This window comes from Ricinus communis, chromosome 5 (genome assembly GCF_019578655.1).
Source record: "Ricinus communis isolate WT05 ecotype wild-type chromosome 5, ASM1957865v1, whole genome shotgun sequence".
NCBI lineage: Eukaryota > Viridiplantae > Streptophyta > Magnoliopsida > Malpighiales > Euphorbiaceae > Ricinus > Ricinus communis.
Window position 1 is genome coordinate 1,689,289 of NC_063260.1, and position 19,917 is coordinate 1,709,205.

At 32.9% G+C, this 19,917-nt stretch overlaps 4 protein-coding genes across 6 annotated transcripts; 2 read left to right on the forward strand and 2 right to left on the reverse strand.

Moving 5' to 3' along the window:
* Nucleotides 1–759: 759 nt before the first annotated feature.
* LOC8260644 (3-dehydroquinate synthase, chloroplastic) lies at nucleotides 760–3,917 on the reverse strand. Its single transcript, XM_048373576.1, has 8 exons — nucleotides 3,357–3,917; nucleotides 3,002–3,152; nucleotides 2,738–2,905; nucleotides 2,397–2,623; nucleotides 1,970–2,093; nucleotides 1,397–1,459; nucleotides 1,165–1,308; nucleotides 760–1,078 (listed from the first exon to the last, which is right to left on the reverse strand). Exons 1-8 carry the CDS (start codon nucleotides 3,680–3,682, stop codon nucleotides 947–949), a joined length of 1,335 nt encoding a protein of 444 aa, XP_048229533.1. The 5' UTR covers nucleotides 3,683–3,917; the 3' UTR covers nucleotides 760–946.
* Nucleotides 3,918–6,124: 2,207 nt separating this feature from the next.
* Nucleotides 6,125–8,772, reverse strand: LOC8260645 (probable methyltransferase TCM_000168). Its single transcript, XM_002529590.4, has 4 exons — nucleotides 8,536–8,772; nucleotides 7,186–7,590; nucleotides 6,807–7,082; nucleotides 6,125–6,680 (listed from the first exon to the last, which is right to left on the reverse strand). The coding sequence occupies exons 1-4, from the start codon at nucleotides 8,629–8,631 to the stop codon at nucleotides 6,321–6,323; spliced, it is 1,137 nt and encodes a 378-aa protein (XP_002529636.3). The 5' UTR covers nucleotides 8,632–8,772; the 3' UTR covers nucleotides 6,125–6,320.
* Nucleotides 8,773–10,239: 1,467 nt separating this feature from the next.
* On the forward strand, nucleotides 10,240–15,418 carry LOC8260647 (cell cycle checkpoint protein RAD17). 2 transcript variants are annotated; one of them, XM_048373575.1, is made up of 12 exons: nucleotides 10,240–10,663; nucleotides 10,773–10,830; nucleotides 11,131–11,243; nucleotides 11,320–11,367; nucleotides 12,007–12,063; nucleotides 12,473–12,575; nucleotides 13,050–13,255; nucleotides 13,344–13,701; nucleotides 13,881–14,006; nucleotides 14,214–14,412; nucleotides 14,500–14,560; nucleotides 15,008–15,418. In XM_048373575.1, exons 1-12 carry the CDS (start codon nucleotides 10,478–10,480, stop codon nucleotides 15,236–15,238), a joined length of 1,746 nt encoding a protein of 581 aa, XP_048229532.1. In that variant the 5' UTR covers nucleotides 10,240–10,477; the 3' UTR covers nucleotides 15,239–15,418. The 2 variants fall into 2 exon arrangements, with proteins under 2 accessions (XP_048229532.1, XP_048229531.1); XM_048373574.1 differs by having other exon boundaries at nucleotides 10,242–10,663; nucleotides 12,948–13,255.
* A 693-nt stretch (nucleotides 15,419–16,111) lies between these two features.
* On the forward strand, nucleotides 16,112–19,411 carry LOC8260649 (L10-interacting MYB domain-containing protein). 2 transcript variants are annotated; one of them, XM_002529594.4, is made up of 3 exons: nucleotides 16,112–16,394; nucleotides 17,914–18,285; nucleotides 18,647–19,411. In XM_002529594.4, exons 2-3 carry the CDS (start codon nucleotides 17,923–17,925, stop codon nucleotides 19,298–19,300), a joined length of 1,017 nt encoding a protein of 338 aa, XP_002529640.1. In that variant the 5' UTR covers nucleotides 16,112–16,394; nucleotides 17,914–17,922; the 3' UTR covers nucleotides 19,301–19,411. The 2 variants fall into 2 exon arrangements, with proteins under 2 accessions (XP_002529640.1, XP_015581148.1); XM_015725662.2 differs by lacking the exon at nucleotides 16,112–16,394 and adding an exon at nucleotides 16,466–16,658.
* The last annotated feature ends 506 nt before the right edge of the window (nucleotides 19,412–19,917 follow it).

Below are 19,917 nucleotides of genomic sequence, written 5' to 3' on the forward strand. Positions count from 1 at the left end.
GTCAATTTACTCGTATTTTAATTTCTTGATCCATTTTATCTATCAACTTAACAAAAACGGGCAATTCTCCTACAAAATTAAAAAATTGAATCCCATACGTCAATGCAAAGTAAGTAAAGGTTTAATTAATAAGCCTAATCAATAAGTAAAATTCTATTTAGTTCTTAAAACTTCATATTAACTATCGGACTCAATTAAACTGAAATTATTAAATAATTTAAATTAAATAATAATAATTAATTAGTAATTTTCTCATTCATTTAATTAAATTATACTAAAAATAAAAACTGAAGTAAAAAATTTCAATAATTATTTTTATTAGAAATTAAAATTAACAAAATTCAAATTTAAATTTTTATTAAAAATTGTAATTTAATTATTTTTTGTTAGATATTATTATTAGATTATATTAAAATAAAAATTTTATAATACAAATTATTTTACTAAATTTAATATATAATATAAAAGTTTAAAGACTAAAATAACTTTACTTATTAATTAGATCCTTCGTTCACTTGGATGATGCGTGAAATCCAATCTTAATTTTATAAGAGTTTGAACTGAATTGATCACTTTTGCTAAGTTGGTGGATAACACTGGGCCAAAAAGTTAAAATATGAATAAATTAGCCATTGACTCCAAGTTGAGGGGGCATATTGACCTTTAAACCCAATGTGATCCATGTGCGGATTACTGTCCATTTTAAAGGGAATGCTCATGCAACAGCTACCAGGCAATGCAATGGAGAAGCAATGTATATAAAAGAAGAAAAGGGAAACGACCCATATTTATTGATCCTGACATAATTCCTAAAATTACAATTCAATAACCATAGGCTAGCGAAGATGACCTGAGCAAAGAATACCAGTAAGATCATCAAAACACAAAAATCACATCTGATACAACAATTGCATGCGGCTGGGAATTAAAATTGCCCAAAATGGAATCACGACTTGCAAAATGCATGGAGCGTATCGTCGAGGGCCTTTCTATCATAATCACCAGTGAATACACAATTACCCAGAGGACCTTTCAGTAAGATAAGCCTTAGCAGTCCGTCAGCTACCTTTTTATCAACCTGAGGTAAAGTTAAAAATACAGACACGTTAACGACGAGAAAGAACAAACTGAGCTTTCAAGAGTAGCAGCAATTATATCTCTTACCGCCATGACAGACTTGAACATTTCCACAGTCATGGTCTCTGGTGGGGAGGTGGGTAACTTTGCCTGTTCTAGAATGCTATGGACTCGCTTCACGAGAGAATCATCAATCCAACCAAGGCGGTATGACATCTCAACAGCCATTACCTGAACATGATCAAACAAGCAAGGTCAATACAAGAAGGATGGTCCATAACAAACGAATGACAAAAAACACAACCAACAAAAGCAATACCATGCCGGCTGCAACAGCTTCTCCATGGAGCCATTGCCCATATCCAACACTGGTTTCTATAGCCTGGAAAAAACATGCCACCCATGAGAAAGGTAAAGTCAAAGAGATAAAGAATGAATAATTTTGGGGTAACTCAAAGTCCTACGCACTAGCAAGCTCACAAACAAAATTTGCAGCTCAAGTATAAGGAAGCACAACTGCAATATGCAAACCATAAGTCAAGAGAGCAACAGAAGAAGTTACTTGATGACTCACAAGCAATAATTGTCCATTAAAAGATACGTAAAACACCAACATAAAATAAACATTTAGATCAGACTTGATTGAAACAATTATGCAACCCGCATATGCTAAGCTGCCTTAAAGCACTTCCTAACCACTACAAAATACTGTACTCTATATTCCTTGATTAATTGATAACAAAAATGAACAATTTGCAAGTCAATATATACATCATTAATATTGACAATTATAACAAAGGAAAACAACTGCCCACCCTTCTCTTGCGCTCTTTTTCAGTCTCAAACACACACACTCTTAACAGAGTGTCAATTCCAGAAGTACAGTACTTACATGGCCAAATGTGTGACCTAGGTTCAATGTTGCCCTGAGTCCACTTTCCTTCTCATCCAAGGATACAACCTCAGCCTTATTTTCACATGAACGCTTTATGGCATAAGCTAGTACGCTTGGATCCCTGTAATGAGCAAATACAAAAGTGAAACTATATGAAATAGTGCCATTCCCATACATGAGTAAAGCAACATTAATACATGACTTTCATGTTTGTTTCTTTATGAAGGTGACATAATTTGATTAAAACAGATATTCATTCAATTAGCTGGAATGAAAGGTTAACCACATGTATTCACGAAGGTAGATATAAGAGCAAATATTGGTAATTCCATTTCAAGTGGTTTCCTTGGTTCTGCAACAGAACAAGGTTGTACAACATGCCAGGTCTGAAAAAAAGAAATTTATTTTTGATAACATCTAATACCTTGCCATTAGTTTTGGCATATTCTTCTCCTGCCACTCAAAAAATTCAGCATCTCTAATGAGCCCATACTTGATAACCTCCGCAAAACCTGATGCCAGTTCTCTATCAGGCAGTGTGTTTAGTGTGTCAGTGTCTATGAGTACACACTGAGGCTGGTAAAATGCTCCAATCAAGTTCTTCCCAAGGGGGTGATTTATCCCAGTTTTCCCTCCAACAGAAGAATCCACCTGAAAGTAAACAATTTGCCAATAAGTCAGAACATCAAATATATTTATGGAGACTTACAAAACAGCGCAAAAGAAGTCAGTTAACAACCAAACTAATTTGCATATCACAAGTACCTGTGCCATAACAGTTGTAGGAATCTGAATGAAATTAACACCACGAAGAAAAGAAGCAGCTGCATATCCACACATGTCGCCTATAACACCACCTCCAAGAGCAACAAACGTACACTTCCTATCCAATCTTGATTGGATAGCTTTATCAAATATTTTCATAAGAACTTCCTATCATGTAACCAAAATCAAACAAATCACCAATCCTATCCCAACCATACAAAACACACCAAAAAAAAAAGAGACAAAATAAAATAAAACACCCACCATGTTCTTGTGCTTTTCACCATCAGGCAAAATCACACTCTCAACAGAAACATTTGGATTGTCTCTAGTCAATGCATCAACCACTTTATCAAGATACAATGGCGCTACTGTGCTATTAGTCACCACAAGCACTCTCTTTCCATGTACATGTCTAATAAGAAAAAATCAAACAAAAATGATAGATTTTATTTCTTCTTGTTCAAAAAAAATCCTCATATGAGAAATCAAATTGAAATAATAAAAATTAATTTTTTTATAAGTAAAGGAAAACCCAAAAGCAAGAACAGTTCCTAGTGTTGGTATCTTCTCCTCCTCTTTTGTCATTTTTTTGACCCAGCGTAGAAAAAATCAATACCTTTGAAGCAATTCGGGTTGATGAAGAAGTCCGGATCCAATATAGATGGGGTAACTCCGATTACCCAAGTCGACTTCAACAATAGTAGGAGCTTTAGAACTTGCAGCAGCAACTGATTGATCCATAACCTGAGCAGAAGAACTAGCAACTATTCTCGATGAACCAATTCGGTTCAAACTCAACGCCGGGAGCCCGACCCGCTTTGAACGGAGAAAGATACCATTTGGATTGTTGAAACGTAGACAAAAATGGGTTAAGTTTCTTCTAGGCTTTAAAGTGGAAGAATTGGAGAGAGAGAGGGAGAATGTGTTTGCAGTGGAAGCCATGGAATTAGCTTCCAATGAGAATCAGAGGTTGTTGGCAACGAGATAAGAGAGGTATTCAGGATAGAGTGGTCGCTAAAAGTAATGGGTTTGGTAAGCATTTTGATTTGAAGAGGTTGTTTATGTTGAAGAAGAAAGGAAAGGAGAGACGGGGTAGGTAAAGGAAAGGCTATTGGTGATGGACGTTTTGCTTGACCCGACCAGTAGGTCCGGGTTTTCCCATGTTATGAATTGCGGGTGATCCGTCTCGAACTGAATCAAAATATTTCCTCTAATATTGTCGCATATGTTGCACGACAAGGACTTTATAAATATATACACCCAATGAATAAGAAATTATATATATTATTATTGAATATATCAAAATTATATAAATATTAAGACTAATTAATTTTTTTTTATTCTCATCATAAAAATAATAAAGATTCTCATTAATATTCATACACGATAAAAAATAAAATTAAAATCGAAAATATTCTTGATCACTATAAATAAATATATCAATTAAATTATTCTCTAATTCTAGTATCGTGACACATATTTCGAAATTGGCTTGAACATTTTAGAAATTTTAGACAATTATAGAAAATAAAGCCTTAATCTCAAATTTATCTATATAAATATTATTTTTAATAAAATTAAAATTATATTAATTTCATAAAATTTAAATACAATATTAATAATAAAATAAAAAATATACCATGTCATATGAAAAAATTTCAGAAATCTCAATGCAACACTAACTATAAATAATAACAAACTACACTTTGTTACATCAAATGAAACCAAACATTATAACTAAACCTTAAAAAAAAGTTAATACTCTTCTCATTTTTTCATCTGAAAATCTTAATTAATTCATTGTAACATTTCTTTTTAATAAATAACATGGCCAAATCGATCAATTTCTCTTATGACATAATTGATAGGAAGTAGTTTTTCAATTAAAAAAATATTAATATATATTAAGTGTTGTGTGTTTGGATATTATAAATAATTGTTTTAAAACCCACATAATAATAATTAAAAGCCAAAAAATTTTAGTTTTATATTAAACCACTTAAAGATATATGAGATCTTTATTATTTAAAAGGCCTAGACAGTTGTCTGTGTAATCTGTTCTGATTTCTTTTAAATATATAAAATTTTAATAAGTTGTAAATATTGATGGTTCTTTGGTTTCTATAGATTTTCATTTTCATTCAATAAGAATTTTATGATTAGGTGTAAATTGTGCAGGCATAATATAAATATTGGTTTTTGTACCAATTCCACATTACTCAATGTGCTAAAAAAAACATGTATTTGACCAATGTTATAGCAGCAGACTTGTTCTTGGGTTGAAACAGACATCATGGGGAAAGAAAGGGTTTGAAAGTTTGATACTAACTGAAATTTCTTTTTTAGATTCATTTTCTAAATTAAAGCCTTTAGTCACCAAAAGGTCAGCTTCTTGAGAATTTCTGGCTGATAACTCAGATGGGTAACAGCAGCAACTGCTCTTCTTCAATTATCTTTTAATCAATCAAATAGCCCCTCTCTTGGGCATTTTAAACAGAGGGGGTCCAAACATTATTATGGGTGTTAGAAAAACATAGGTTTATAATTTTTATTTAATATATTAATTTTCTTAATCTTTTATAAATTGCTTTTCTCAAATCTGTTTTTGAAAAAAAATATAAGTTTACCTACTTTTTGCAAAAATAATTTTTAAAATTTAGAATATAATATAAAATAAAAATTAAGATTAAGAAAAAGAAAATACTTTTTCAGACCGAATGCCGAACACAACTTAAATAGAGTTAAGTGGTTACTAAGAGTTAGGTTGCAATGAGATCCTCGGTTTGGCTAATGTAGATCAATAATTTTCACAAAAAATTATTATCGAATTTAAGATTATGTTCTCAATTATACATCAAATTCATAAATTATTTGTAATTGACTTGAATTAATGAAGAACTTTATTTTCTTAAAAAATTTGAGTATATTTCAATCATTTAATGTTAAAGTGAAAAACATGAATATATATTACTCTCATTTATTGCATTATATACATCTTGCATAGTTAAATATCGCCCTAATTCTTACAACTATTGAATTATATAAATGGAGAAATTTTCATAATTAAAGAATTGATCATATTCTAAATCTAGGGTTTGGATTTGGCGATAGTGTATTAGTAGGGCGATACAGTAATCACTTCTTCGATATCTTTTTCCATGCATTAAAGAGAAGCTCATTAGTTCATTTTTCCTAGTATTACCTGTGAATACAGTTAACTTACAAACCCAGAAGTTGGTTTGGATAAATATGAACTTGCCAATCAGGCAATGGTCCGATTGATATTCTCACTTGTGAGAGTTTATGAGTTCTGATAGTTGGTTAACCATCCACCAATAAAGGCAGTTGCTCATTTTCATGACGAGAGATATGTAAGAAGATGACTAACTTAAAGCATCAGATGAGATGGTAATGATATCTTTTAGCTTAATTAAAATTTAAAGTTTAAATTTTGAATATACAATTGCGTTAAAACTCTTGAGACAGTGATTTGCCACCCGTAAGAATACAATTAGTGCAAGGAGAAGATGAACTAAAATTACACATTAGTGAAAGGAGAAGATAAGCTAAAATTACAGCTTTAAACATGTTGCTTATCTTTTCTAATTAAAGAAACAACAATATTTACATGATCAACTTCTTTTGTATCAGCTGCCATAATTTCACAGAATCTCTGAAATAAACAATCCATAATTTCTGCCCCGAAATGATTCTGAATCATGGACTCATTGACTGCTCTAATGGCCTTTCCCACATTCTTGGCTGTTGTCGCCCTATCACAGTTCACTCCTCCATTGATGTCAGCCCATGTAATAATCACAGTCACAAGATCATCAAGGACAAAGGATCCTTCCTTCTCTATCTCAGCTTTAACATCTTCTGTGTATGGTTCATAATATGGTGTATTATATGTATCTAGCTTTCCTTCTTCAATGAGCCCCTAGAATGAGCAAATTTTTACTGATAAAAAATATGCTTTGAAATATTCCTGTTACCGCATATATAAAGCAGCATAATGGGATAAAGAATTTTGTTTAACAGATTAGATAGATAGATAGATAGATACCTGAGTGACCAAATCTTGAAATGCTTGTCCTAAATAATCCCAAAGCAAACAACTTGAATCTGGTGATGGGTCTGCAAGATTTCGACCTGAGAATGTCAGTACCATTCGTCCTCCTGGAACAACTTCCTTTGAGCGTGCATGGAGAAATGAAGAGAAATCTCTTTGAAATTGACTCTGATAAGCTTTCGCCACTGCAGGTGGACTTGTCTTTGAAATGTAGATTTTTCCTTTGTTTACAAGCGGATTTGATTTGTCATGATTCAACTCGGGAGGTACCTGCAGGGAATCATTTTCAAGGATTAACATGGCCTTAAAGAGTAAATTTAGAAAACATGCAGTAAGGGAGGCAATTCTTTAGTTCAAAGAGAAATTGCAATACCTGTGAAAGCCAGTGGAGACTTGAAGCAGAGTGCACAAAGTGCAGACTATTTGAAGGAAAAAGCCTCCCGTAGAAAGAACCAGGGACACCAGAAATATAACATGGAGGAAAATCTTGCCCATTCTCTGTTCTCATTTTGTCATGGAAAACAGGCAGAGACTTGAAAACAGTGTTAAAATCATTTCCTGGAAGATCATTCAAGAACACACTAAATTCCGGTGGTGATCGACCCAATTGAATGCATCTTTTGTAGATGAGGCTTGTGACTTGAGTAACTGCAGAGAGAGAAGTTGGTCCTGAAGAACATCCAAGGTCTGCAATGGTAACAAGCTCTGGCAAATCTTTGCCACACAATTCCAGAACTGCTTGAACCATTAATGGCATTACCCTGGATAATTTTGCACTCTACCAAAACACATGGAAAAAAGGAAGAAAGAGTAGCAATTTATCATTTTTGTTTCTGAAGTATTAGTAAGCTTCATGTATTTGTGATCCATAAGAAATTTTATCATCCTGTAAATGTCCAGCATATCTAGCATCCTTAGAAAGAAATTTGCAGTCATAAATCTTTTTTCTTAAACAAAAAATAAAATGAATTCAAATGGTAATAGGGACTAGAATTCTACACTATATTAAGTCTACTTCTCTAATATCAACTTTAAAAAAGAAAGGCTTTTTGATATCACATCAGAAGCCTTGACTCCAATGGAATTAACTTCCAGGGAGAGTGCAGAAGAGAGAACTTAAATCCAAGATCTTTCTCTCCAAAAGCAAAGCCAGTCTACTTAAGCTAGCCTCAAGTGTGTGATGTAGAATATAGATGGTCGTATGTAATATGCCTGGTAAGCTACTTTTTTAGTTATATTGCAAATTGCAAACTGCAAACTGAAATGAAACTATTATAGTATGATAAAACAATGATGTGGTTTGTCCATAGATAACCCAGCATTATACATCGGATAGGAATAATTGAGAAAGACGGAGCTGATCAAGTTCAAATTCTAATTGTAATGCAAGTTTAGAAAAGATGAATCATAGTCGGACTCTACTCAAATAACTTGATTCGAACAAGGACATGTATCTATTTACGATTAGGAAGACTAATCTTGATAGAATTGGAAGCTTATTGTAATGGTAGAACTCAATGCAATGATAGATGATAACAAAGTACAACAAACATAGTAAAAACCAGAACAACAATTGGAAGACTCCTATTCATCTATATGTGGGAGTTGCAGACTTGCAGATCATCCTAAAATGAGCTTAGTTATGAATGATAAACTAAAAGACTAAACAGAACTACAATACATCACCAAAGATAACAGTAAAAATAGGGAAATTGAGAAAGACCTGTGATTTTGAGTTATTGGCATAGCTCTCCTCTCCAATCCCTCCTTTCATATGAAGGATTTGATGCATTTTTTTGTTCTCTTTCTCCATCTCCATAGGTCTCTTCTGATCCAAAAATCTTTAATTTTAGATTTATTACCATATATTTACCTAGTTTATGTAACAAGTTAATATTAGGATTTTTCTTTTTAATGGAAAAAAAAAAAATGACATTTTTAATAATTGATTGATGGGTTTGAAGCAGCCAATAGTGAGAAAAATGGACTCTTTGTCCTTTTTCATTGTGTTGCCACAGCAAGAACTGTCTAGGGATCTTTGATGATTATTTAAATTATCAGGAATAGTAATCAACAACCTGCCTATTATGCTGTGAGAACATTATGTTCATATATGTCTTTGCAGATAAAAATATTAATTATTAATAAAAAAAATTAAACTTGGCTTCTTGGTCCAATTCTAAATTCTTCATCAATTCTTTTACATAATAATAATAATAATAATAATAATAATAATAATAAAATTGTCAGTGATTATCAATTTTCTTAATCAACTTTTCTAATGAAATATGAAATAAGTAAAAGGCTTTTGGATTAAAGTTAGGATCAAGACCAAAGTAACTCAAATGGTCTAAAATTATTATTTTGGAAAGAAAAATAACTACAATTAGCCTATTTAAGAATATGAAACACAGATAGAGGCCGATTAAAAAATAATATAATTCGATATGTTCTCTATATTAAATTATAAATGATTAATTCTTTATTTTAAAATATTCGTTATATATTTTTTTATTAAATTATAAACAATTAATTTTTTATTTTTAAATATATGTGAGTTCCGGTAACACTTTCTATTTTACTTTCTAATTAATTTTTATTTTTTCTTCAGCCTAATTCTCATAGACCATATGTTCTTATAGTCTGTAAAAAATATAGGTCACTTTTTTTTTAGTTGTTAGTTTAATAATAAATATTTAGAATACTTTTCATTAACTAATATAAAATATCAAAATCTATAATTAATTTATATTTACTTGACCTTAAAATTAAATATTTTTATTTCATTTTTTATCTCTAATATAAATTCTTTTTATTTAACTCTCAGAAATTATATAATTTTTTAATTTGAATTTCAAAAATTATAGATATGCTAATAAGTTTATCAATATTTAAATTATTTATACATTGTATTAAAAAGTCTATTAAGAGTATTTTATTAAGAAAATAGTTAAAAATAGTAGTGTTAATTGAAAAAAAATTATTTTTTAATTTTTGTGGAAATTGAAAATGACTTATCAAAATTAGAAAAAGAGATAAATAAAAAAAAGGACAAAATGAATAAGAAAAAATAATATGACTCTTAAAAATATATATATTTTTAAGAGCTATTTTTTTAAAATTTAAAAGAAAAAATGTTCCTTTTAAGTTATTTTCTAATTTTATAAATACTTTATAATAAAGAATATGTATTATTTAATCGAGATGCTCTTACCTATAAGCTTACAATTGATTCTTTTAGATTTAATATATTAATAAATAATAATTCTTATATCAATCTTATCAAAAGCTTTTGTTTTCTTTTTTTATCACATTGTTAAAAAAAGACGAGAGGACACTCTTATGGCCCATTAAATTAATATAAGGTCCAACAGATGAGTAAAAAGCCCTATAAAATGGGGAGTCCAGCCCATTGCCAACTATCCCCGCCATTAATTAGCTTCCCTTGCACTCTTTCTCTTACAAAAATAAATTAAAAATAAATAAAACCCCGCGAAATCAACGCTTCTTTAACCCGCACAATCTCTGCAACCCCATTTCTCAAGCAGGCAAAACCTCACTGCCTCAAAACTCACCGTATTTGAAAAGCGGGACAAGCTATGTGCACTGAAGCTAGGCTTTCTGAGTTGAAAAGCCCTCAACTTTGTTCTCTTCGTGTTTTGTAAATGGGGAAAAGAAACAGCTTAGTGGTGTTATCATCAGATGATGAGGAAAATGAGAGGAGTTCAGTGGGTTTGAATCGAAGCTATTCTAAGCCAAAATCGCAGAAGCCTTTTGTTAGTCTTACTAATCCTAGACAATCGAAAAAGTCTAGATCCTGTTTGGGAAGAGAATTAAGAAATGTTGATGAGGTTAATTTGTTTATTTTCTTTTATGTTCTAAACTGAGTTTCTGTGATGGTTTATTCAGCTTAATTAGTATTGGTTGCATTTCTAATTTTTTTTTTCTTTCTAAATGCAGATCAAATTCCCTAGTGAAGATTTTGATGAGTTTTTTTATGGGTCCGAGGTATCTGCTGGTATGCATGGTTGTGGGTTTTTCTTTTTTGGGTTACTTGCTAGCTATTATTGTTAGAACAGAAGTCTCAAGCGGATAATTCTCTTGTTAGAATTAGTTTAAGATTTTAGGATGTTTGAATTGTGGTGCTAAAGCATGGGATGCATACTCATTGTTGAGGCCCTTTTGTTTTCTGAATGTACTCAACAAATGAGAATAATCTAGAATCAATAAGTTCTACTTGGAATTGGATGTTGCTTTGTACTTGAATATTGCTCATTTTTCTTTAAATGGTCCAATGATTTTTTATGGCCTCTTACAGCTAATTGGAAAGAGACATGTGGATCAAGTCATGGAAGCAGCAATTTAAAGGAATTGTGGGTTGATATATACAAGCCCCGTTCTTTGGAAGAACTTGCTGTTCATCAGAAGAAGGTCAAGTCTTTTTTATTGATGTTTCACATTTGCATATTGTTTTCAAGTTTCAATAAATTCTTTCTGGTTTTTGCAGGTTAAAGAAGTTAAGATGTGGTTTGAGGAAAGATTGAAAGCTTCAAAGGTAACACCACCAGAGCTATTATGATGAATATCAAATTCCTGAATGACTGTGATTATAAAAAGGAAATGGAATATGCAGCTATTCAAATATTGCTATAAGTTAAGAACTTGCATGTGAGAGCATCAAGGTGAGGGATAGGGTGCGTTTGTCTTTTGTGATTTTGTGTTAACAAATTGTTTTAATGTAATATCAATATACAATGATCAGAAAAAGACAATTTGTGTTGAGCACGTATGAAGAAGAACCTTGTCTATTAAAATCCACCCTCAGGATTGTTCTAAGTTCTCTGTTTTCCCCACAACAGCTCAGAATGACTATGTCTTTCAATCTCGCAAAATTGTTTATTGAATATGAATAGTAGGGTTTCAAGCTCTTAGGTTCAAACCTTACAAAGTGGAAGCTTAGGTGCTCAACATATGGTTAGAAATGTATTTGACATTGATTATTGTTGATTCTATCTTCTTGTTTTTCTATGAGGCTATGAAATACTGAAACTTCTATACAGTTCTAGGGCCCACAGGAAAAATTTTAGGAAACTAATAAAAAGTAAAAACAATATAATCCATTACTTTATCTTATAAGACTCTTTAGCTTCTTACATTTTCGAAAACTAGTCTTTGTTCTATGTCTTTTGCACAGGACAAGCTTAGCAATTATGTTCTTGTCATCACTGGACAAGCTGGCGTTGGAAAATCTGTAAGTTTTTGTTCTTCTTCTCTAGCATCAAAGTTCTTAAGCTGCTCATATTATTGGCAGCAGACTTAAGCTTTGCTTCTGTGCTGTTGAATGATATTTTGTTGCTGCTTGTGTATTTTTAGATGGAATTGGTTTCACATGTTGTGGAGCTGCTAAGATTTGATTTTTTTTTGTCTATTTATCCTCTGTTATGAGTAATTGCTGCATGCACAATAGGCATGCATGTATGCATTTGTGTGTACTTACATGCATTTGAAGCTCCTATCGACTTGCTTCTCATATGAGTTCTACTAATGTACTTTGGTTGATAAGCATTAATTATTTTATAGATGCTGATATGTTTTAATATTAAACCCATAACTTGAATACTGTCTCATTGATGAACAACAATCTTTCTTGCTGTCTGTAGACAACTATCAATGTGATTGCATCTCATTTTGGAGCAACATTATGTGAATGGAAAACACCTACTCCTACAATTTGGCAAGAATACATGCATAATACCAGTACAGGTAAATATTTTCATGGGGAAATAAGCCTGAGTATGAGTGGTCTCTGGTTCTTTATTACCCTTGCTTTCTGAATTCAACTGAATTTAAAGTTTCAACTACCTGATGAAGAGCTTTTCTAAGGGATATATGACTACAATTTCTTATTCTTGTGCGAAATAGTTTCCTCTTGAAGGTTCAAAGCCATACACGTGGTTGATCACGAAAACTATAGCTGATATTTTAATTAATCTCTTTCAAGAAGGAACCGAGTGAAAAAGTTTATCATGAGATCTTATTTTTAGATCAAACTTGCACCCATGATTTTTTATATTATGTTCTATAAACAATGACATCTAATGGCGGCTATGTTGCTGGCGTTTTTGGATGTATTAGGTGTAAACTACACATCCAAGTTGGATGAATTTATGAACTTCATTGAGAAAATAAGGAAGTATGGATTAATTCCTTCATTTTCTGCTGAATCAAAATCACCAGTCATGCTCCTGATCGATGATCTCCCTGTGGCAAATGGAAGAGCTGCTTTTGAAAGACTTCAAAACTGCTTGCTCCTTCTTGTGAGATCAACTCAGGTGCCAACAGCTATACTGTTAACTGACTATGGTAAAGAAGATTCAGCAGACTACTCTGCCCGTTACATGGAAGAACTTCTGCAGTCTCTTGAAAGGGCTGGAGCTTGTAAGGTTACTTTCTTGAACAAATTAAGTGTGAAAATTTGATTAATCTGTCGTTCCTAAATGCTTATTTCAAATTTCCATTGGAAGTTTTCAGGTTGCTTTTAATCCTATTACAAGTAGTTCCATAAAGAAGGTACTTACCAGAATATGCAAACAGAAGCAGCATAATGTAACTGCTGAACAGATTGAGCTAATAGCAAAAGCCAGTGGAGGTGATATCAGACATGCAATTACATCTTTACAGCTTTTCTCTGTGAAACCAGATATTATGCTCAGTTTATCATCATTGTCCACATTGACTCCAAGTTACTCAGATGGAAGAGCAGATGAGATTAATGCTTTGACCAGTGGTTTCTCCTTGCTATTTGGCAGAGATGAAACTCTTTCTTTATTTCATGCACTTGGCAAGTTTCTGCACAATAAAAGGGAAACTGAAGCTCCTAGTGTATTTGGTATGCCATTGTAACAGTTGTATACATGTCAAAATATAGTAGTATGTGCTTGAGCATGTTTACAAGATTCACCTGCAAGATGGATATGGATTTTTACTACCTTGCAGTCAGTTGGCTGATTGTGTTTATCTGAAACTATAAAATAGTTCTCTTCTGAGCTCATTTCTTGTTTGTTGTAGACCAAGATGCCTTCCTCGTACGGGATAAGTTCTCTAGGTTACCATTAAAAATGGATGCTCCAGAAAAGATACTTTGTCAAGCACATGGGCAAGCAAGGCCAATTGCTGATTTTCTACATGAAAATGGTAACCGTCTTATATAAATTTCTCCAATTAAATTCCTACCCACTCAACTCCCCCAGCTTCACTCTTAAAAAATAATGATAATTTGGAGGCAAAAAAAGAAAGTTCCAAAAGTCTCTCTCCTGCAGTTCATATGAGGCAACTTATCTCGCTTCTGGCCTTTCCAGTAATACCTCACAAGGATACATTTGATATTCTATTTTCTTGCAGTTTTAGATTTTATAAGTGACGACGCAATGGATGCTACTGGGAATGTGGCTTCATATTTAAGTGATGCAGACTTGCTTCTTTCTTCTTTTCGAGGAATGTTGGTTAGATGTAATGAGGCAGAGAGTGTTCTTCAATCAGCTGCTGCATCAGTTGCTGTTCGTGGCGTATTATTTGGAAATTCTCATCCTTCACCTTCCAGGTTCTGAACTTCATCTGTATGCTTGAAGCAGTTTGATTCTATGAGCAATGAGTCTGAGCTGTACAACCAACTGTTTTGAATATGCAGGTGGCATGCTATTCGCAGGCCAAAGCTATGGCAGGCTGGACAATCAATGTTGCGGAATCAAGTATGTTGAATCTTTCTGTGTTTCTGCAAGTTTTTGTTCACTAAATTTTGTTGCTTATTAAGAAGTCCCTTGTCATTTTATTTAAATGGAAAAGTCAACACAAATAAAGTACAACCTGGCCTCCTTCAAATGCAGCAACTGTACTTACAGGATGACCTTAAGCTGAACAGAGAATACTTTTAACTATAAGCTCATATAAGCTCACTCCAAAAAGTTGGTACTAGCTTTTCTGGTTTTGTTATTGTTTGTATTTTTGCATTGAACAGAAGAACAACTGTAGGAGGTTTGATGTGTTTGTAAGCACTTGTTTCTAAGCTGTGCCCTCTAGTCATTTAGGCAAACGCTCGTATATTGTTTACTTTGTTCTGTGATAACATTGTGGGCGTTTACTTGCAGCATATATGATCCTTTTACCTATTATAAGTTGCCCATTTTGTGTTAATGCAGAAAGCGATGTTAAGCCAGAGACTTATAGCTAATGGTGGATCCAGCTTTTCTAATGTGGCAGAGATAGTTACTGAGTACGTTCCTGTGTTAAAGTGGCTAGGACATAGAGCCCCAGGTGTTGAAGCTCATCAGGTATTTGAGCACCATAATGAGGCATATGATGACAGTTCAGAGAGGATGAGTTTGGAAGATGGCGAACAGTTTTCCGACGATGAAATAGAAGAATGGTAAGAAATTAGTAACTGCATCAGAAGCAAAGTTCAGTCTAGGTTGGTTCTCTTTTTCTGTAAAGTAATAGCTGTCTTTTACTTCAGCCTTATAGGGAAGGTGAATGTAAATCTTATCTTTGTCCAGGAATTTTCCTTTTTGGTGGTTTTGTCTATGAGAAAACAAATTCATATTTTAGTTATAGTTGAAGAAGGTAAATATCAAGGTAGAATCATTTAGCCTCAGAAACTATTGCCATTGCTGCTGGAATGCTCTCTGATCTCTAATGGGATGTCAATACATCAGACAATTTTTGACTATGCTAATTAAACACCCACAACAAAACCAGGATCCTTTGAGGCTTCTTCTTTTCTCTTTTTAATTGCATTCTCTGAAAATGATGAGAATTTATAGGAAATAATACAATTCATTTACACTTTCCACAGGTGGCATTCAAATGGAATAAAAAGGCATATTATATATAATAAAGTCATTATTAAATGATATTTGCATTAAATGTTGCTATTCTCCTTTTTCTGGGGAAGATTACTGTTAAAAGAATTCACTCCCAGTGTCTTATTTCTTAAGATTAAAAAAGAAAAAAAAATTAATATCAGATCAACCTAGTTTACCCAAAATATTATACTCATTTTTAAGTATTCATTAAATGAAAATAATATATAAGAAATAACAAATAAATAATTCAGGGACTTGTAGATTTTATTTTTTCACTCATAAATTTAGTCCTATAATTGTATATTTTCTGATTAAATTTTTATATTCTTAGACTTATATCATGCTTTTTTTTTTTCAAATATTATGAAAATTAATATAAAAATTAAAATTTTACTAAGAAAAGTAAAAAAAAAAAAAAAAAAAATGAAAAGATGAAATAGGGTAATTAAACAAGGGGCAATATAGCGAAGTAACATGACTGACAAAACTTCGAGCAACATACGACACCGTTTTTAACTTTTTTTTTTTTTTTTTTCCTGTCTTCCTTGAGAAAAAATTATAATAATTTTTTAAACCTCCTGAAGGCTGAGGGGGAAAGAAAAAAAAGGCTATGTGTTGGTGCATCTGCATGACCTAACGTCCTAACCAACCAGTTAGCTGATACGCATTGTTGTCTAACCCCTACTACTGCACTCTTAACTACAAGGGAATTCTTTCTTATAAGGTAAAACTTACTTCTTCTCTTTGTATTTCTAGGGTTTTAGAATGTGTCTCTCCTTTTCCTTTTTCCTTTCTTTCTTTTTTTTTTTTTTTTTTTTTTTTTCTGTTTCTTGAAATGTTTGAATTTTAATTTGCCTCTAATAGTACATGTTTATTTATTTTTGTTGGAATACGTCGAAATAACAATTATTATGAGCTATAAAATGTCCAATTTGCTGACGAAAAATGTTGATTAAAGAATATCCTTCTGAATAAGTAATTATTCAAGGTTTGTTTGTTAATTATTATTATTATTTTTAACACTTTGCACTGTATTCTAACAATTATTAGCTTTCCAAACACAAGAATTTTAATTGAATTGAATTCTTGCATTTTAGACCTCTCTCACGCACTCTAGGCCTACTTCAGAATCATATGTAAGAATGGAATTCAAATTTTTAGACTAAATTGGACATATTTTCATTAAATTCACGGCTTGTTGCTGTGTACGCAAGTTGTAAGGATTTGAAATCAGCAAGTTTATTCTTTCAAAGTATTCAAAAACCAAATGTTTTTGCATCGAATTGGATGATTCCAAGTCCAATGTCTGCATTTAATAGGGAATATAATGTGGCAATTGGATACTTTTGCCTAAAGCTAGATTCTTTATATATTTGTTATAAGTTTACTTTCTCATTTGTGTTGGTTTGTTGGACTTCAATAAGGAAAAGTGGTGCATTCTGTGCTTAAACAATTGGGCTATGAAACTGATGAGGTTGTAGTCATTGTTTGATTGATATGTGTTGTAAATGTGGTCGTGTCTGTTATGCACGTAAGGTGTTTGATATAATGCTTAACTGAGATGTTGCTTCTTGGACTTCCATGATTTGTGGTTACTATAGGAAGCACTAATTTGATTAAGAGAATGAAGCTGGAGGGATTTGAACCAAATGATTTTACATGGAATTGTTTGCTTGTGATGCTAGGAGAGGAAATAGTGATGGAGCATTTGCCTTCCTGTCTAGAATGAAAAGTTAAAGTGTTGGTTCTTGATTTGGTTACATGGAATGTGTTGATATCAGGTTTTGTTCAAGGTCAAAGAGTTGAGAGGCTTTAAAGTGGTTTTCTGACGTTAATTTTAGGGATTAAACCTAACCTTGTGACTATCACTGGATTGTTACCTACACATGGAATGATTGCTTCTCTACACAGAGGGATATGTATTCAGAATGTAGCAGCACGAAAGATGCCATAACAGTGTTTGAGAAGATTCATTACAAAAATGTCGCATCATGCAACGCTATGATTGGATGCTATAGGAATTCCTGTTTTCATTTCTTTTTAAATTACTTCTTTTTCCCAACTTCAAAGAATTGAATTCTAACATTTGTGTCAACGGGAATTTATATATACATGTTCATTGGAAACTTATAGTATTATTTGGATTTTATGCTGTTTAAACTTCCAAGTTTTGAATGCCTGTTTGTGTTGATTTTTACTTTTTTTTTCACATTGCATTCACTTTTTTATTTTTGAATGTTTAGAACTTATAGATGACGAACAGAGTTACGCGGTCAAGGCAACAGGTAACTCAGCAGCCACCAGAACTACAAATGCGGGCTAGGTGGACAACTGGTCTGACGAAGATATTTGCAGACTTGATGGTTGATCAGGTTCATAAAGGGAATAAACTTAGCAACAACTCATTTAACAAGAAAGCATGGAATATTATGTGTGATGAATTTTATGAAAAAACTGGACTTAATTGGGATAAAGAGCAGCTGAAGAACAGATTTTCAATCATGAGGAAGCAGCATGCTATTGTGAAGTCACTTCTCAATCAAAGTGAATTCCATTTGGACGAATCCACAGGGAACATTATAGCAAGTAATGAAGCATGGAATCGATACATCAAGGTATGCTTCTTTGATCACTGTTGTTGTTTGCAAACAAAAATATCTCCTGCTTAATTTGGAGGAATCTTCTTTGACCCCATACTTGGTGGTGGACTTCTTGGCTATAATGGAATTCATGTGTTTACTCTAAAATGTTTGTCCTCGTGGAATTAATGGAAGAGTTTAATAGGAATTGTACTAATTAGTATATCCTTAAGAATGCCATCGAATGGTTTTGTAAACTAGATTTTAGTTCCATGATAGCCAATAATGTTTATCCACATTATAGGGTTGGAGTTCCTCCAAACTGGGGCAGGAGGCTGATATGTGTTTCTTAAATTGTTCATCTCCAACAAACAATCTCTGAAACATCGACATATAGGGACATCCTGATGCTGAGCCTATAAGAGGTAGTGGCTGCCCAATCTACAAACAGCTCGGCGTGATATTCTCAGAGCCATTAACTAATGGAAAACATGTCCAGTCAGTTGAACATGAGGAAGAGCTTCCTTCGTCAGTTTTCTCGAAGGATCCTTTGGATGGTATCCCAGAGAAAGAGTTGACTACATCAATTTCCTTTAAGGAGCCTCTTACCACTATCCAAGAGGAAGAGTCCTCTTCAGAATCTGAGGATGGGGATGATGTTGCAGATGAGCAAGAGATAATTCAACCTTTACCTGTCACACATTTCACCACCACTGTTATGCATAATACAACTTCTGCTATGGACAGTACAGCTGCTGCTAATCGTAAAAGAGGTCGTAAGGGAATTGATGATGCTATTGCTGGAGCTATATTGCACATGGCAGCTGCATCAAGGCTGAGAACAGCTGCCATAAGGAAAGTTAGTGAAAGATTCAGTGTAGCTGATTGTATTAAGGAATTGAATGCGATACAAGGTTTGGAAGAAGGAGTCTATTTTGCTGCTCTAGATTTGTTTGACAACCGCAATGCAAGGGAGATCTTCTTGTCTCTTAAAGGTGACAAGCGCATGATCTGGTTGCGTGGCAAGTGTACTTCTCATCCAATATCATAGATTAAAAGAGTTATCCTTAATTGTGCAGTCATATGCTTCATGCTAAATCAGCTCCCATTTAACATATGTACAGCTTAGTTCTCCTTTGAAAAATATTTATCTTCGGTATGACTTTGTGCTCGGGTCAACTCGTGGTGCATGAATGGTGTCCCCAGGCACACAGGCACATATTCAAGCAGGAAAAGATGTTTATAGGGATTCTGCATGAGAATTGGAGGATGCTTTTCACTAAGACTTGCAGTTAAGAGAATTCATTATACAGTGAGCACAAGAAAAAAGAAAAATCCTAAATTTTAGATTTTCAATTTATTTCTTGGACCCAATTGAAGGTTAGCCATCCGGGGATCACCAAATTGGATACTACCATCCAAGTTTGGAATTGCATAAACGTAAAATGAAAAATGCCAAGTTGCATGCTGCAGTTGAGTTGATTAAGCACTTTGGGTCATTTATTTTTGTGCTAATTGTGGTGCGATTGTCCTTATTTGAGCAGTCATTTTATGCATGACATGGTCATTTTTGGCTTTACTAGCATCATTGCGGGTGAAACATGGTTACATGAAATTCACAACAAAAGGAAACATGGTTAGAAGAGTGAACCTTGAATGAACGCCATA

Bases quoted from the DNA above. Each gene is read 5' to 3' on its own strand.
- LOC8260644 (XM_048373576.1), bottom strand. From the start codon at position 3,682: ATGGCTTCCACTGCAAACACATTCTCCCTCTCTCTCTCCAATTCTTCC. The intron at 1,460-1,969 runs GTAAGTACTGTA...TGTTTTTTCCAG, and splicing joins TAGGTCACACATTTGGCCAT to GCTATAGAAACCAGTGTTGG. The intron at 1,309-1,396 runs GTATTGCTTTTG...GATCATGTTCAG, and splicing joins AAGCTGTTGCAGCCGGCATG to GTAATGGCTGTTGAGATGTC.
- LOC8260645 (XM_002529590.4), bottom strand. From the start codon at position 8,631: ATGGAGATGGAGAAAGAGAACAAAAAAATGCATCAAATCCTTCATATG. The intron at 7,591-8,535 runs GTCTTTCTCAAT...GTGTTTTGGTAG, and splicing joins CCAATAACTCAAAATCACAG to AGTGCAAAATTATCCAGGGT. The intron at 6,681-6,806 runs GTATCTATCTAT...TGCTCATTCTAG, and splicing joins TTCAAGATTTGGTCACTCAG to GGGCTCATTGAAGAAGGAAA.
- LOC8260647 (XM_048373574.1), top strand. From the start codon at position 10,478: ATGGGGAAAAGAAACAGCTTAGTGGTGTTATCATCAGATGATGAGGAA. The intron at 10,831-11,130 runs GTATGCATGGTT...GGCCTCTTACAG, and splicing joins TGGGTCCGAGGTATCTGCTG to CTAATTGGAAAGAGACATGT. The intron at 13,702-13,880 runs GTATGCCATTGT...TGTTTGTTGTAG, and splicing joins TGAAGCTCCTAGTGTATTTG to ACCAAGATGCCTTCCTCGTA.
- LOC8260649 (XM_002529594.4), top strand. From the start codon at position 17,923: ATGACGAACAGAGTTACGCGGTCAAGGCAACAGGTAACTCAGCAGCCA. The intron at 18,286-18,646 runs GTATGCTTCTTT...ATCGACATATAG, and splicing joins CATGGAATCGATACATCAAG to GGACATCCTGATGCTGAGCC.